Source organism: Cricetulus griseus, chromosome 2, assembly GCF_003668045.3.
Source record: "Cricetulus griseus strain 17A/GY chromosome 2, alternate assembly CriGri-PICRH-1.0, whole genome shotgun sequence".
Taxonomy (NCBI): domain Eukaryota; kingdom Metazoa; phylum Chordata; class Mammalia; order Rodentia; family Cricetidae; genus Cricetulus; species Cricetulus griseus.
Genome location: NC_048595.1, coordinates 162,097,731 through 162,113,721, shown reverse-complemented (window position 1 = coordinate 162,113,721; position 15,991 = coordinate 162,097,731). Strand labels below are relative to the sequence as shown.

At 41.5% G+C, this 15,991-nt stretch overlaps 1 protein-coding gene across 3 annotated transcripts in view; it reads left to right on the top strand.

The window, feature by feature from the left end:
• Positions 1–15,991, top strand: part of Epg5 (ectopic P-granules autophagy protein 5 homolog) — an 84,344-nt gene that overhangs the window by 27,798 nt on the left and 40,555 nt on the right. For 2 of the 3 annotated variants that reach the window (XM_027397955.2, XM_027397954.2), the window contains exons 14-24: positions 1,627–1,791; positions 3,543–3,662; positions 4,358–4,617; positions 6,212–6,352; positions 8,115–8,259; positions 8,459–8,656; positions 9,219–9,329; positions 10,117–10,236; positions 11,826–11,992; positions 13,281–13,502; positions 14,937–15,060. In XM_027397955.2, the coding sequence (XP_027253756.1) occupies positions 1,627–1,791; positions 3,543–3,662; positions 4,358–4,617; positions 6,212–6,352; positions 8,115–8,259; positions 8,459–8,656; positions 9,219–9,329; positions 10,117–10,236; positions 11,826–11,992; positions 13,281–13,502; positions 14,937–15,060 (1,773 nt within the window). The remainder of the gene's footprint in view (positions 1–1,626; positions 1,792–3,542; positions 3,663–4,357; positions 4,618–6,211; positions 6,353–8,114; positions 8,260–8,458; positions 8,657–9,218; positions 9,330–10,116; positions 10,237–11,825; positions 11,993–13,280; positions 13,503–14,936; positions 15,061–15,991) is intronic. The other variant, XM_035440045.1, reaches the window with a different exon arrangement.

The following is a 15,991-nucleotide window of genomic DNA, read 5'->3' as shown; positions in this document are numbered from 1 at the left end:
CTCTTGAATTAATAAAGCTGTGACAGTAATGGGAACATTGTAGGAAATGACTCTCCTACAAAATAAAACCCTAAATGTAAGTTTCTAAAGTATCAATATTGTACAATACTACTAAAGTGAATTGCAATTAATGCAGATCTCAGTGGAGTCCCAACTAGTTTGACTATTAGGAAGTACTCATGAGATGGAGCCAGTCCTGTACAGTCAGGAGGGAGAGGGAAAAGAGAGCCTCATGCGTGGGTCCCTGATATTTGAAGCCTTACTTTGTTACTCTGACCATGCCCAAGTGTCAGCATCACCTGTGCCAGCTCCCAAGTGGACATGGAAAGTGTTTCCCCCTACAATTCCCCTTTTAGTCTAAAAGAGGATTAAAACTTAACAGTGTAAATTATAATTAACAAGCATAAAGGTGAATTACAAGAAGTTATAATAATCTACTGTCACATCAAGCAGGCTGGCACAGGTGGGCGTGGACAGCGTTCTCTCTACACACTACCCTCCACCTTTTGTTGTAGTCAGTCCCTTTTGCAACCCTTACAATAGTCTTAAAGAAGGCTTTATGGAATGTAATTAATCTCCCATAATGTTTATCTGTTGAAAGTGTGCATGCCAGTGATTTTTAGTGTAGCCACAGATGGGTGCAGCCACCAGTACAGCCAACTTCTGAGCATTTTGTCATCATACAGAGAACCTTCTTCATAAGGTTTCCCAAACCCTTAGCTTCATTCCTTATTCCTCATTTTCCTTGGCCCTAAGCAGCCGGTAATCAACTTTCCGTCTTCACAAAGCTGCCTGTTTCAGACATTTTATGTAAGGTGTTTTCTTGTGTCTGGCTTATTTCCTTCTTTTTAAATATTGGGTAGTATTTCATTGAATTTCTATATCACGTTTTGTTTATCCATTTGTCAATTGATAGGCATTTGATTTACTTCCACCTTTTGGTATTATGAGTGTTGCTGTTGGAACATAATTGCCAGTGAATATATTTTTGAGAGGCTTCTTTTAGTTCTTACTAAATTTTTGTTTACTTATTATTCAGTGCATGTATGTGTACGGTGCACTTGTACCTTGAACATGTCACACATATGTGTGGAGATCAAAGGACAGCTTGTGAGGGTTTGTTTTCTCTTTCTACCATGTAGATTCTAGGGAGCAAGCTCAGGTTGTTAGGCTTGGTGGCTAGTGCCTTTGCTTGCTAAGCTATCTCACTAGCCCTGTTTTCAGTATAGATTCCAGTGCATAGAACCCAGAAGTGTGTTTGATATCACTCTTCAAATTGGTACCAAGATAGATTTTATATATATCATATATATGTGTGTGTGTGTGTGTGTGTGTGTGTGTGTATGTTTGTTTTCTTTTTGCCAATTTATAGTTTCAAAAATTGTCTTATATTTTAGACTGTATATTTTAATTTTGTTTATGAAATCCATATATCATTCCTACAAGTTCTTATAATAAAATTAGTGAGGTTTCTTTTTTTGGGGGGGTCTTGCAGTAAAAGCATCAATATATTTTAAAGATTTGTAAAAGTCTCAAAACAGTTTTGAGACTGGATCTTGTTAGCCCAGGCTGGCCTCGAAGCTGTTCATGAGTCTTACATTTAATTACTGTTTTCTTTTTAAAAAGGTTTCTTTATACTTGTTTAAAGAATTGCCTTTGTACCTCTGGCAACCTTCTGCCTCTGAGATAGCTGTGATTCGGGATTGGTTACTGAATTACAGCCTGACAGCAGTGAAGAACAAATTGGCCTGTGTGATTCTAGAAGGACTGAATTGGGGATTTGCTGAACAGGTAAGCCATTCCCAAGAATTAGGAGATTTTACATGCATCAGTTTCAGGAAAATGTTTTCTTAAAGCACTAGCGTCTCTATGTGCCACTTGCTAGGCCTGTAAATTCTTTCAGTTGTGTTAGAGTTTAAGCTCTCCTTGTCTTCTCTTTCTTCCTCTGGGGATTGAACCTAGGACTTTGAACATGTCTGGAAGGCACCCTACCACTGAGCTACATCTCCCAAGTACCCTGTTTTCAATTCTGTTTTGTGCCATGAACATCCTCTAATGAAAGTATTCTACATTAAAAAATATTCTGTTGGACTGGGAATTGACTCAGTTGGTAAAGTGCTTGCTGTACCATTGTGAGAACCCAGTTTACATCTCTAGCCAGCCTGCAAAAGCTGGGTGCAGTAGTGGGGACCCACAACCTCAGCACTGGACAGGTGGACACAGATGGATCCATGGAACTTGTTGGCCAGTGGCCTTCCTATATGCACCCACTGTCAAAGAAAAAGAAAAGAAAGTCTTCCCTTTATCCTTAGACCATTTGAATGTGCTGTTTTGTCACTGGCTAGTTACTTTAGTTCCTCCCAATTGTATCTGCTACCTGAGGTCACTCTTCCTTCTGCAGTTTGTCCTGCATATTGTCTCCAGAGTTGTTTTCTACAGTATGCCTGAATTATGAGTTTGACTTTGCTCTGATCCCAGCTCTGTGACTTCCTGACAGTGTGACTCTGAATAAGCTTCCTGAACTCTGGGCATCAATTGCCCATCTGTAGACATTGATATTAATAGGCTTTCCCCATAGAGTTATTACAGAGAGCTAGAGGCAGTTCTTCCATGTATTAATTCCTCAGTTTAGAATTATTAGATATTATTAAGGGTTTGTTATATACCAAGTCTCCTAAGAGACATGCTAGTGATTTCCTGCCTCTTTACCTGGGTGTTATTAATTAGCTTATTGATCAGAATGTGAACATTTGGGAGGGACAAGGGGAGAAATTAGCTCTACAACTATCTGGCATCTTTTGTTTTGAGCAAGTCATTTATTGCTTGCTGTTGTTTTGTGTGGTTTGCACTCATGGCATGGTGTACAGATGGGAAGATTGAAGCCAGGGGGCCTTTTTCGTGGTGTTTCTGGGATTCATCTGGGCCTTCTGGTAGATGAGAGCCACAGGGATATTGCTCTAACTTTACATTCTCCAGCTTGCAAATGGAACACCTTAGCCTCCCATTTCCCAGATGTCTTCATCCAGATCCCCCTGAGTGTTTCCTCTCTCCTTTGTTAGAGCCATGGGTCAGCCTCTGTGAAAGGAAAGGGGTAGGGATTGCAGTTTTTGAAAATTTCAAAAGGACTATTTGGGATACTATAGGTAACTTCAGGCCTGTAAGGCAGTATTTGCCCATGCTTCTGAATGTGGTATATTCACCGATGATGAAACAACAAACAGGAACATAGACTAGATATAGTAAATATTTTCCTGTGTGATTGATAATAAGCATTTCTTAGATAGGTGGCAATGTTCTTAATCTATAATCTAGGATGGGGTGGTGGTCTTGGGGGTGACTGAGTTTCAGGCATGTCTTGGTGTAGTATACTTGTTCTTTAGAGTTGAAGGTCCTTCCCCTGTTGTCATTTTATAATTTCACTTCAAAGAGATATGGTTTTTGAATCGAATGCCATGTTTCATTGTTCTGCCTTTGTTGTTGTTTTTAATGGACTGTTTATTAAATATTGAATGGTATATTTGTAATTTCGTTTGTTTTAAAAGGGTAATCTTCATTTGGATCAAGCACTGCATACTGAAGTAGCCTTACTGGTTCTCGAGGCTTATCAGAAACACCTCTCCCAGAAGCCCTATGCTGGGCTGCTTTCTGAAAGTATGAAACAGGTACTGATCTTCATTGTCTCGAACTCAGAGAGATATGCCTGGCTCTACCTCCCAAATTCTGGGATTAAAGACCTGTCCCACCACATATGGCAAGAATAATATTTTCGTGGTGATTAGTCTGAGAATTTGGGTTGAGCTATAGGGATGTGCTGGAGCTTACAGGTACAACTCAGGAGAACTGGGTAACATTTTTTAAACCTTTGCAGGTTGGTAGTTAAATTATTGGTGGCTTGATAGTCCTTTTTTTTTTGAACCTATCCTGGAACTTGCTCTGTAGACCAGGCTGGCCTCGAACTGACAGAGATCTACCTGTCTCTGCCTCCTGAGTGCTGGGATTAAAGGCGTGTGCCACCAAAGCCCTGCCCAATATTACTTTTTATACTACTAAATTGTCAAAGGCTGTCAGTAAGGCCCCTGACTCTGACTTGTGGAATGTGTTTATTAGCACTATGGTCTTGAGTGTCAAACTTCATACTCTTCTGCTTGAGCTGAGATCAGGTTCACAAAGCAGTCAGTGCAGTGGGGAGTTGCAAATGGAACATGGCTTTTTAGTACAGTGCAGCAAATGTCAGTTGAAGGGAAGGAAGCAGTGCCTTCTCTTTTGGGACACTGTGGGTCACAAACAGAAGTGGGAAATGAAGTTATTGTTTAATTTGTATATGACTAACATTGTTTAAAATGAACGATTGTTTTAGGTTTCCTATCTGGCCAGTATTGTTCGATATGGAGAGACTCCCGAGACCTCGTTTAACCAATGGGTCTGGAATTTGATCTTGAGGTTAAAATTACACAAGAATGATTTTGGAACACAACAGAATTGTCCAGTTGTTCCCTTCTCCAGCACGGTACCTGACATGACAGAATCACCCATGTTTCATCCTCTCTTGAAGGCTGTGAAATCAGGCATGCCCATTGGCTGCTATCTTGCCTTAGCTATGACAGCTGTTGGCCACAGGTATGTTGAACATCCAGGGTACCTTGAAGGTAGGAGTTCTAGAATCTCAAATTTTCACATCTCAGTCATGAGGCCTTCATTAAACCCATAGAGAATTGATTAGGGTCAGATAAAGAGACTGTTATAAAGGGAGAAATAATGCCCAAATTCATTCCTGTTCACTTGCCAAAACAAATATATAGTTTTTAACACATCTAAAGCTTCCTTGTAGATGGTAGGGACTTTTCTTATTCCTATGTGTGTCTACAGAATTTGTACACAGTAGATATTCAATTGAATGCTGGTAGAATGGATGAGTGTAGGAAGGTGCACCTACCTGATGGGGAGGAGGTGAGATAAGGAAAATGAGGAAATACTTGTAACTGAAGCCAAAGGTTCCTGTTGAACAGAGGTGATGGATGCAGAACAAATTTGGAAGTAGGTAAGAGAGGATGGCTGATCTAGAGAAGAAGGGGTGGTTATTTAGGCTTCAGGGTTGCACTCATTCCATTGTTCCCAGAGTTCTAGTGCCACAATAGTTTCCTAAAGCTCAGGTTCCTTGCCTCTGAAATGGAAATGGTTGTATTGACTGGTTTTATGAAATGTGAGTTAGTCACAATACTCATTGCATACTCAACACAGTGTCTAGCTTGTTTCTTTGACTATAGTTTTCTAAACTTGTTTCCTGATTTCCCCAGATGCTGTATCCATTTTGGGATTGTAGTTTTTATTCATTGCTGGTTTCCTTTTTGTACATACTGATTACTGATGGGAGTCAAAGAGAGAATAAGTGTTTCCCTTTGGAATTGGTTCCATGGCCATTTCTGTGAATAGAAGAGAAGTAACTTAGAACAGTCTTATGGGCTAGGCTCAGGAGTAGACAGAGACTTAGATGTACGCAAATACAACATTATGGGGATACAAGGAATAATAGTCAGAAAGCCACCCAGGGTCATGGTCATGCTAAAACACTGCTTTTAAAATTTTATTTCTTAAGATTTATATATTAATGAATCATATGACTGTGCATGTGTATGCCATAGTGTGTGTGGATAGCTGTAGGCTAGAGTCTATGGATGCCCTAAAGTTGGATACAGGCCTGGAGTGGCTATGGGGAATTGTCCTTCTGGAATAAAAGTACATGGTACATGCTCTTAACCACTCCAGCCCTTTATTCTGTTCAATACTTTTACTTTCTTTTTAGAGGTTATGTTTATATAAGCTCTAAGATACACACACACACACACACACACACACACACACACACACACACACACACACAATTTTGTATTTTTGTTGTTACTTTTGTAAGTACCTCCTACATGGTAGCCTTTGCACTATTAAGTTTCATTTTTTGGAGTTTTAACAGCAGCATAGGGAAAACCCACTAGGTTCTGCTGCTCCTGTATTCTGGGCATCTATGAGATGAAACTATAGATGAGATTTAAAAAACCCTTTGTATTTCTAAGTTATGATTGTAGTAATTCTGTGTGTAGGTTGGTCATAAAAGTTTTAGAGAACTGAGATAATCCGGGTCTTGTAAGCTTGTATTTCATTGGAGGAACATGATTTTATGAATGAATACTCACTCACACTCCCCTTTCTTTGTCTGTAGCATTGAGAAGTTCTGTTCAGAAGGTATCCCACTGTTGGGAATTCTGGTCCAGACAAGGCATTTGAGAGCAGTGGTCCATGTCCTAGATAAGATTCTACCCATGTTCTACCCTTGCCAGTATTACCTTCTGAAGAACGAGCAGTGAGTATATTCAGCTGACACAAACACCCCAGCAAGTAGGAATGACATTTTCTGGTTTCTAGAGTAAATTAAAAAGGGAATAATATTTTGTTTCATTGGTTGGTCGGTTAGTCATTTTTTGTTGTTTTTTTCTTGGTTTGTAGAAGTACATGTATTATTTTCTATTTGAACTATATTTTGTATTTTTCTCATTTTGCTGCTTTTTTCAGTTTAACTGACTGCCTTTTTTGGGGGGGGGGGTTTCTTGTGGCTTTGGAGGCTGTCCTGGAACTAGCTCTTGTAGTCCAGGCTGGTCTCGAACTCAGATCCACCTGCCTCTGCCTCCCGAGTGCTGGGACTAAAGGCGTGCGCCACCGATGCCCGGGTTTTCTTTTTTTTTTTTTAAAGATTTATTTTTATTGTTAACTTCATGTACTTTATGAGTCTGTGTGACAGTATGGGCATGTGCTTGCAGAGGCCAGAGGAGGGTATCAGAGATCCCTTGGAGCTGGCTGTAAAAGATACTTGATGTGGATGTTGGGAACCACACTTGGTGCCTTTGCAAGAGCAGTGCTTGCTCTCTATTGCTGAATCACCTCTCCATCCCCCAGTAGTAGTTTTTTTGTTTGGTTGTTTTTATTTTTATTTTTTTTTTAAGAGACAGAAAATTTCTGTGCTCCTGTTTAGAATGTGGTTAGTGAACATTGTTTAGATTAATTCTAGTTTCATTGTTATGAAAGGTATTTCCTATCTCACTTAACTGAGAATTGCTTAGAAAGCCTATTAGTATTTAAAAGAACAGTTGTTTCCTTAGACTCTTGGAATAGTGTTCCTTACTTGTAGCGCAATTGTAACAATACCAAAACATATTGTTTTATGTAGCCTATGAGTTGTGGGCAGATAAAGTCATTGGGAAGCAGGAAGAGATGACATGTCCAGGAGGCAAGGACTTGATCATCTGGGGTTCATGAAGAGCAATGAAAAAGGGAAAGGGAAACCCAGTAGAACTAGGGCAAATAGTACATGCAAAGGGATAAGGGTAGTATCAGGTTTCTTATTGAAAGCATTTGATTCAGTATGTCTCTGATTTGAGGCAACTAATTAAAATGCATTCCCGGATGCCTGGAGATTTGATCTTAATAGAAAGATTTAACGTCCTGCATATTCAGGGAAGTCTGGGAACTAAGTAACTTGGAAACATCTCTGCGTAAAGGTCTGAGATATGGAGAGGATAATGGCATTTTGAAGTGTTTTCTTCTGGAGCCCTTTAACTTGTCTGTATATATGACTTGATGTGTTCATTACCGTGTTGTAGAGAGAGATTATTCCCTTTAACCCACATTAACTATGAAGACTTTATTCTTCTGAAATCCTTGAAGATTTATCAGAATCCCTAAATAGCACTGTGATCTAAAAATGGAGCCAATTTACTATTTTTCTGTTTCCTCATAAGCAGTTATCTCCTGGTAATGAGAAGAGCTCTGGGCACATTACTCAGTGGTAGAGCACTTGCCTAGTATGCTTACAGCTCTTGGTCCATCCCTAGACGACACGTACCCAGTGCCCAAAGTCTGCTGTGGTGGTACACGCCTGTAATCCCAACATTTGGGTCTGGTGTTCAAGGGCAGTTTCAGCAACATAACAAGTTAGAGGCTAGCTGGACTCTATGAGACCCTGTCTCAAAACAGCCAGAGAAAAACAAGCTAACAAAGAAACCCCACACAGAACTGCTTGTAATTCTGCCTGGTTGGAAGGTAAAGGTGTGGTCCTTTGCATTCCACAGGTTTATGTCGAACCTTCTCCTCTTCCTACACTTGGACAGTGGTGTTCCTCAGGGGGTCACGCAGCAGGTCACCCACAAGGTGGCACAGCATCTGACAGGAGCCAGCTACGGGGACAACGTGAAGCTTCTTAACAGCATGATCCAGGTCAGGGCTCACAAATCCCTTAGCGCATCCTCTTCCCATAGCACTGTGGTGTTAGTTCTTAGGTATGGGTATGCCAGTCTCTTGGTACAGGAAGGCTGTTAGAGTTGGGCTTTGGTGGAAGTAGATAGCATTTGCATATTTTAACAGTGGGACGGGGGGGGGGGGGGGGTTGTTAACCTTCCACATCACTTCTTCACAGGCACACGTATGTGTGAGCACACAGCCTAATGAAGTGGGCCCTGTGGCTGTGTTGGAGTTCTGGGTCCAGGCTCTCATAAGCCAGCATCTATGGTACCGAGAACAGCCCATTCTCTTCCTCATGGACCACTTGTGTAAAACAGCTTTTCACATGATGCAGGAAGATTGTGTGCAGAAATTGCTCTACCAACAGCACAAGGTAACTGTAAGAAAATATGTTTCAGCCATTGGCTAGATCCTAGCTGCTAAAAGGGTCTCCTAATTATACAATTCCTTGTAATAATCTGTGGCAGCTCATTTTTTTTTAAATTATAAATTCCACCTTATGTTGTCTTATAGTTCCTGTGGTATACTCTGGGAATACTGAAGTGGACAGTCCCATTTTTGAAATCTTTTTTCAGTTAGTATGTATACATTGTCATGGCATTCAGGATAATATTTCCATACCTGTAAATCATGTACTTTGCTCATGACTGGGTCATTGCTCAACTCTCCTAGCCCATTAAAAAACTAACTGCAATGCCCTCCAGACTGTTACACAAACTAAAAAGCCAGAGTTACTCTGATACTAAAAGCAGTTAAGGAGACGACAAAGAAAGAAAACCATAGGTGAATTTCCCTGATAAACATAGAAACAAAATTTTGAATGAACCACTTGTGTCCCGTTGGAATCTTCCAATGTGGAGGTAACTGCTAATACCCTTGGAAGAGTCAGTGATAGGGTTTTCCAAGACTCTCTGTTGCTCCTCTTCCCCATGTAGAATGCTTTGGGTTACCACTGTGACCGGAGTCTGCTCTCTTCCTTGGTGAGCTGGATTGTGGCAGGCAACATCACACCTTCCTTTGTGGAGGGCTTGTCCATGTCCACGCAGGTATGGAGCCTACCATTTGTTACCCTCCTTACTGAGGCTGGGTCAGGGGCTGAGTGAAGAGAGATCAAGTGTGGGTGTTAAGGGGGTAGGTGGCCTAGGTTTCAGAGTGATCCTGCCATTGGCTAGCTCTGTCTTGGGCTGCTTGCTTATACCTCTGTCTTAATTGAACCCGTATGTAGATCACTTGGAACAGACCTTAGTCAACTCTCTCTCTCTGTGTGGCCTTGGCAGCAGCAGCTTCATCATCACTATATGAGGTCATATCTGTTTCACTCCTTCAGCCAGTAGTGACATCCTTCAATCTATTGCCTGGTCTTCCTGGGACTGAGTTGACACCAGTTCCTCTCTGCTACATTGACTGGTGGCCACCTCCCCACTTCCCCTTTTCTGCCTTACTGAGACTCTGAGGGACCATCTTTCCTTCCTAGCTCTAGAACATTCTCTGGTAAAGCCCACCACCCCCAAATGTAGTCCTCGTTATTTTCCCCCTGGAAGAATTTAGCATTTTTCAGTTACTTGTTTTTGTCCTGTTGTATACATGTGACAAGAACATAGACACATATTAAATACATAGGAAGTTTAGAATCTCAACGTTTGCTGCTTGACATCTGCACATGTGTATTCTGCAGTGCTACAGATCAAATCGAGGGACTTGCACATGCTAGGCAAATGCTGTACACTGAGCATATCATACCTCCAGCCCTAAGAAGATTTAAACCTGTGAGCTTGATATGTCTATCAATTGGGATTAGTGGCCTCTTTCCTTCCCTTTTGCTTGGTTCTATAGGTTTGGTTTGTGTGGACTGTGCTGAACATGGAATCCATCTTTGAAGAGGACTCTCAGCTCCGGAGAGTTGTCGAAGGGGAGTTGGTTATAAATGCTTTCACCCCTGACCAAGCTCTAAAGGTACAGTAATATGCTTCTGCATTTGAGTTGCAGGAGGTGGTTTACACTCTTGGCAGAGCTGTTCACTGCAGCCTGTTAACTCCTCCATTTATCATCTGAAATCTTGTGGAATCCAAGGCTGTGTGACTTGTCTGAGTCCCCACCCTGACATGGAGGAGTGTCTTCCTAGTCTGGATTCAGGGGATTGCTGTTGCTGTGAAGTGGTTGTCCTTGTGTCCCAAGTACATCCCAAATCCCTTGTTAAAACTTGTTAAAAACCAGATTTCTGGTGCTCACTTCAGAAATTTTGAGTCTCTGAGCCTGGGTTGGAAAGAGGAACTTCTTTGAAAAACTCCAGTATGTGAAATAGGCTGGGCTAAGGCTTCAGACTAGAGGTCTACTATGGACCATAGTGGAGGCTTTGCTTTCAGGTTTCAGAGCCTGTTACGGAATCTTCAGTTGCTAAAAGCTCTATAAAAATGCAGATTTTCAGCAAGGCAGTGGTTGCCCACTCCTTTAATCCCAGCACCCAGGAGGCAGAGGCAGGTGGATTTCTATGAGTTTGAGACTAGACTGGTCTACAGAGTGAGTTCCTGGACAGCTGGGGCTATTACATAGAGTAACCCTGTCTTGAAAATGAAAAAGAATCTAGATTTTTCAAGATTGATAAAATTCATTTTTGGTTTCTCTAACATTTGACTGCTTTGCTCTATGAAGTTAAAATTTTATTTAAGTTTTTGTTAGCATACACTAGTGATCATAATGGACATCTCATCTATAACTATACTATATTTTGGTAATATTCCTTCCTTGACTCTCTTCTTCCTCTCTTGCTGACCCTTCTACTTCCCAACTGGTTCATTTCTGTTTAGCAACCCTTTTTCTCCCTGTGATCCAATGAGTTTAATTAGGTTTACTTACAGGAACATGGGTGCCTTGCCAGTGAATTAAAAAACACCCCCACAACCAGGTTTCTCCTTCTCTCCCCTTCATCCACAGGGAAGGATGGGCCTTCTGAGCCTCTCCTTCCTCCATGATAGGGTGTTTTTGGACCCAATGTTATACAAATTGTGTGCATTTATAACTGATGTGGGTTCAAGAATGCCAGGGTCATGTCATGACTGGGAGATAGTATAATTTATATACAAAGGAATTTCAGAAATGTACATGAGGTTAGTTTTAGAATTTTTTTTCTGTTTGTTTGAGACAGGGTCTCAGGTATTTCCAGGCTGTTCTCTGATTTACGATGTAGTTGTAGTTGAAGATGACCTTTGGAGTTCTGATTCTCCTGCTTGTACGACTCAGTTCCCTACAGTGCTGGGATTGAGCGCAGAGCCTCCAACATCTGAGCAAATACTCTCAGCTGAGCTCTGTCCCTGTGCTTTAGGTGACTCTTGAGGTGGATTTTGATTCTGGGGTCTTTGACATATCTTCACAGTAGAGAACTGGGTCTCATGTCTTGCTGCCAAAGAGGTTAAACTGTCAGCTAGTGGGCTTGGAAAATGCTTTAATGACTTATTCTTACTGAAGTGAAAGCAGACTGTTTAACTTTAGAGCACAGTGTTTTATTGTGCTCATTTGGAGATTGCTAACACTCAGTTCTCTTTTAGAAAGCCCAGGCCCAGCTGAAGCTGCCCATCGTCCCATCCCTACAGAGGATGATGATCTATCGCTGGGCCCACCAGGCTCTGGCCACACCTTCTGACCATCCTCTTCTGCCACTCATCTGGCAGAAGTTCTTCCTCCTCTATCTTCATCGCCCAGGACCACAATATGGGTATGGTACCCAGTAGTGTAGTAAGTTCCTGTTGGCCTACTTCTGAGTCAGCATGCTGTAGAGTATGAATTAGGGTCACAGTTAGGATTCTCTCTGTGTTCAGTACTTATTAGACTTGATCTTAATGGAGTTTGGGGTATCTTGTGGCAACTTCTCTTTATCCTCATCTATTCCTAACATGTCTAAGACAGCACTTGGGAACTGGGCAAGGCTCAGCAGAGAACCTATGGAGGTGCATAGGGAGAAAAGATGCTCTAAACTGAGGATACATATGTACCTCCCTGAAGCCTGCAAGGGAGGCTTGTAATGAGTAATCATATATGAGTGTAGCCTTGGCTGTGCATGGGGATATTGTATAGTTCTACTGAATAGCAAGGTAATCTGACCTGCCCAGACTGTCCACTGGTACCAAACATTGCTCTCCAGCTCCTAGTTAGTTCCCAGCTCCACACCCTTCCTTCATTCCTTTGAAACAAAGAAAGAGGTGGACATTTGGTTCCCTCTGCTTTCTGTTAGATTTTGAGTTCTTCACAAAGAGACTGACACCCTGACTTTGTAGTATTTCATTATTTTCAAGGCCACTTTCCTGTGGTAGTTTTCTCTTACCTCTAGGGACACATTCCAAGATGCCTTGTGGATGTCTGATGCCTCAGTTGGTACCAAACTCTATGTACTCTGCATACAAACTTATGATAAAGTTCAGTTTATAAATTAGGCATAGTAAGAGATAAACAGCATATCTAGTAATTCAATAAACAATTACAACTGTATACTAGTTTAATATATGTGCTGCCAAAGAAAGCTCAGTGTAATAGTATTCTATAATAAAAGTTGATTAAAACATACATTGCTAGGGCTGGCAAAGTGGCTCAGTGGTAGCAGTGCCTGCCGTGCAAGCCTGATAACCCGTGTTTGATCCCAGAAACTCACAGTGGAAGGAGAAAGGCCAACTCCTAAAAGCTTTCCTTTGGCTTTTACACTAATGACATGGAATGTGTGCACTTGTACTTAGACACACACATGCACACACACATGCACACACTAAATGGAATAAAAAATAAAACTAAGCGCATATTGCTCATTTCTGGAACTTTCTGTTTGTACCATGGTTGACTATAGGTAATTAGATCCATGGGAATGGACTCAGCTAAGAGGAGCTCTGTATACACTGTCTGGATCATCAGAATAGATTTGGAGGTATAGCAAGGTGACTTGCTAATTGACCACTCTTATGCCACTTAGAACATTTTCTGCTCAAAGGTTATAGGATCTCCTTATTCTTTCTAAGGTTACCTGTAGATGGTTGTATTGGAAGAAGGTTTTTTCAAAGTCCCTCGCATATCAATTTGTTGAAAGACATGAAAAGACGCCTGACTGAGGTGGCTGACTTCCACTATGCTGCAAGCAAGGCTCTCCGTGTTCCAGCAGAGGGCAGTGAAGGAACAGCAGAGCGGCAGGCTGGTGCCCATGGTTACCTGACTTCTCCAGAACTGCACAGGGAGCTAGTGAGGTAAGGTGCTGTCTGCTGCTATTTGTGGCACAGACACATGTTACTCTGAAATTGTTATTGTATTTGGGAGGTGGCTTTGACACTGATTCGTACCTGGAGATGTTTCTCATGAGAAGTAAGTCAGCTGTTTGGATGTAGCTTTGTTGAGTAATAACCCAGAGGGCTGGTACCCTTCTCTCTCTTATGTGAAAATAGAAGTAAGCCAAAACAAATTGATCATAGCAGGCATTTAACTACCAGAACCTTTTAAATATCTGTTAAAGTGAAGAGATGACCAAGGCAGGGTTCTTTATCTCTGAGGTCCTTGACAGTGTCCAGGGGCTTATCAGTTTAGGCACAGATTGGCCTGTCCCTAAGTGTTTGGAACTTCAGATCAAGCCACAGTTGGTTAATGTGGTTTATGCCTGCACATTTAACTTAGTCCAAATGGTTTTCTTGGAGCAAGACCTCATAAACATGGCTGCTAGGCATCGTCCTCAATTGCAGAACACCTGGGTGAGTGAGGAAAGCCAGGTCTCAGGCTTGCTTTGACCTGGGGCTCTCAGTCCTTATCTTGAGTGGTTAAAGGACTTTCACCCGGGTCCCTTTTATTTTTAACCAATTTTACTAGAAGGTTTTTTTCTTGGAACATTTTAGGTCTTTGATACTCCCTCTCTTTAGTTCCCTCTGTGATAGTTTAGAAAGCACCATCTTCCCGAGTCGGGAGCTGGAAGAGAAATCTATGCTTGCACCAGCCTTGTCTATAGTTCTCTTCCTTGACACACTGTCCTGCTTGTAAAGGAGGTAGTTTTCCACTACCTCCTTTGGTCATCTGTGTCTGCCAGCCACTTTCCCATGCTGTTTTTCAAACAATGCCTTGGATACCAGTGGCCTTAGCTGATAGATGACTCTGTTCTTTTGAAAAGCAAAACATAAACAAACTGTTAAAATATATTTAAAAATAAAGACATACTTTGTAAGCCTGGCTTTTAAAAATATCCCTTTTTTAATGAGAGCAAGGTACACAGATCCACAGTTTTATTTATTGTTTCCTTGAGACAGGACTGGCCATTGCTATTAGTCTGGCAAGTGCTTGCAGTTGGATAGAAACTAGCTTTTGGTATTTTCCAAGTGGCTGTGTCTGACTGGATCAGGATAGCAAAGCTCTGAGTTCAGATCACAGGGCTGTGGTATAAGCACTCCTCCTATCATGTCTGTATTTGCTTCTTCATCCATAGCAGGGCTCTCAGAGCCCCTTGCAGATCTTTTACATAAGCTGGAGCCTGTTTCAATGGTGTCTGAGGTCTCCCGATGCAAGTTTCTTAGGAGAATCAGTGGCTGCTAGACACATTTCTTTACTCTCACATGATGGTACCTGAGTTCTTAGTAATATAAGAAACTTCATTTGACTACACATCTTTTTACATTTTATGTAATTGTGTTTTTATCTTTTAGGCTCTTCAATGTATTTATATTATGGCTAGAAGATGAAAATTTTCAAAAAGGAGATACCTATATTCCTTCTTTACCGAAGCATTATGATACTCACAGGCTAGCAAAAGTGATGCAGAATCAGCAGGTAAAACCATGGCAATAAGTTTTTTTTTTTTTCATTTCTAAATGTAAGTTGAACTGACCGTAGTCATCGCCAGGTAGTAAAACTGCTTACTGATACAGAATGGTGGTCACACACAGTCATTTTGGTGGGCTTTGTCACTGTATATATGAATCGGTAATGGCCTCACCTGAAGGCCCAAAGCTTGTTCTAGGGCCTTTTGTGACCTGAGGAACATAGCCTTTGTCTGAGTGGGCTCTCACTTATTTGAGTTGTGACCAACTGAACACTTACGCAGCCATCTCTACATCAGAAGCACAGGAATGAATTTTAGGTCCATCTGTAGCATAGGTCATAGGTCAGCTCGGGAGAGGGTGGAGAGGCTTCCTTGTCAGTGTCTAGCTCTGACTGTCCTTCTGGAGCCACTTGATTCTACTCCCTGTGTGTCATAATAAGGTTTCTTTCTGGCACACATGCATGTCTTTGATTCTTTTTCAGCCCTAACTTCTAGTCCCAGCTTTCTTCAAGTTTCTGAAGCTAGCCTGGGAGGAGGCAGAAAAATAGGAAAGAAGGCCTTTCGGGGTGGGTGGGGGGGTCTTTTTATCTAGGGCCTGAATTCTGGCGCCTGCTGACCATATCCTATACTAGATATGGTTTTGTAGCTTCTAACACATGGGGGACTTTCATTTGGTTTCTTAAACCTGTCTGTTTCCATACCGTATATAGAATTTCATCTCCAGTAGGTGTATTTGTCTTTCTTTGCTCCCTTTATTCTTCTCTTTCTTATACCAGTATTTATTGAGTGCCAGGTTATTAATGCCAAAGATACTAAAAGAAATCTGATTTAGTTCCTGCCTGTCAAGTGGGAGAGCTAACGTGCAATGATCACATCTGTGTCAAGACTAGTCATAAAATGCCAGTGGTGCTCTGTGAAGTCATTGAGACCCAGCGTGGA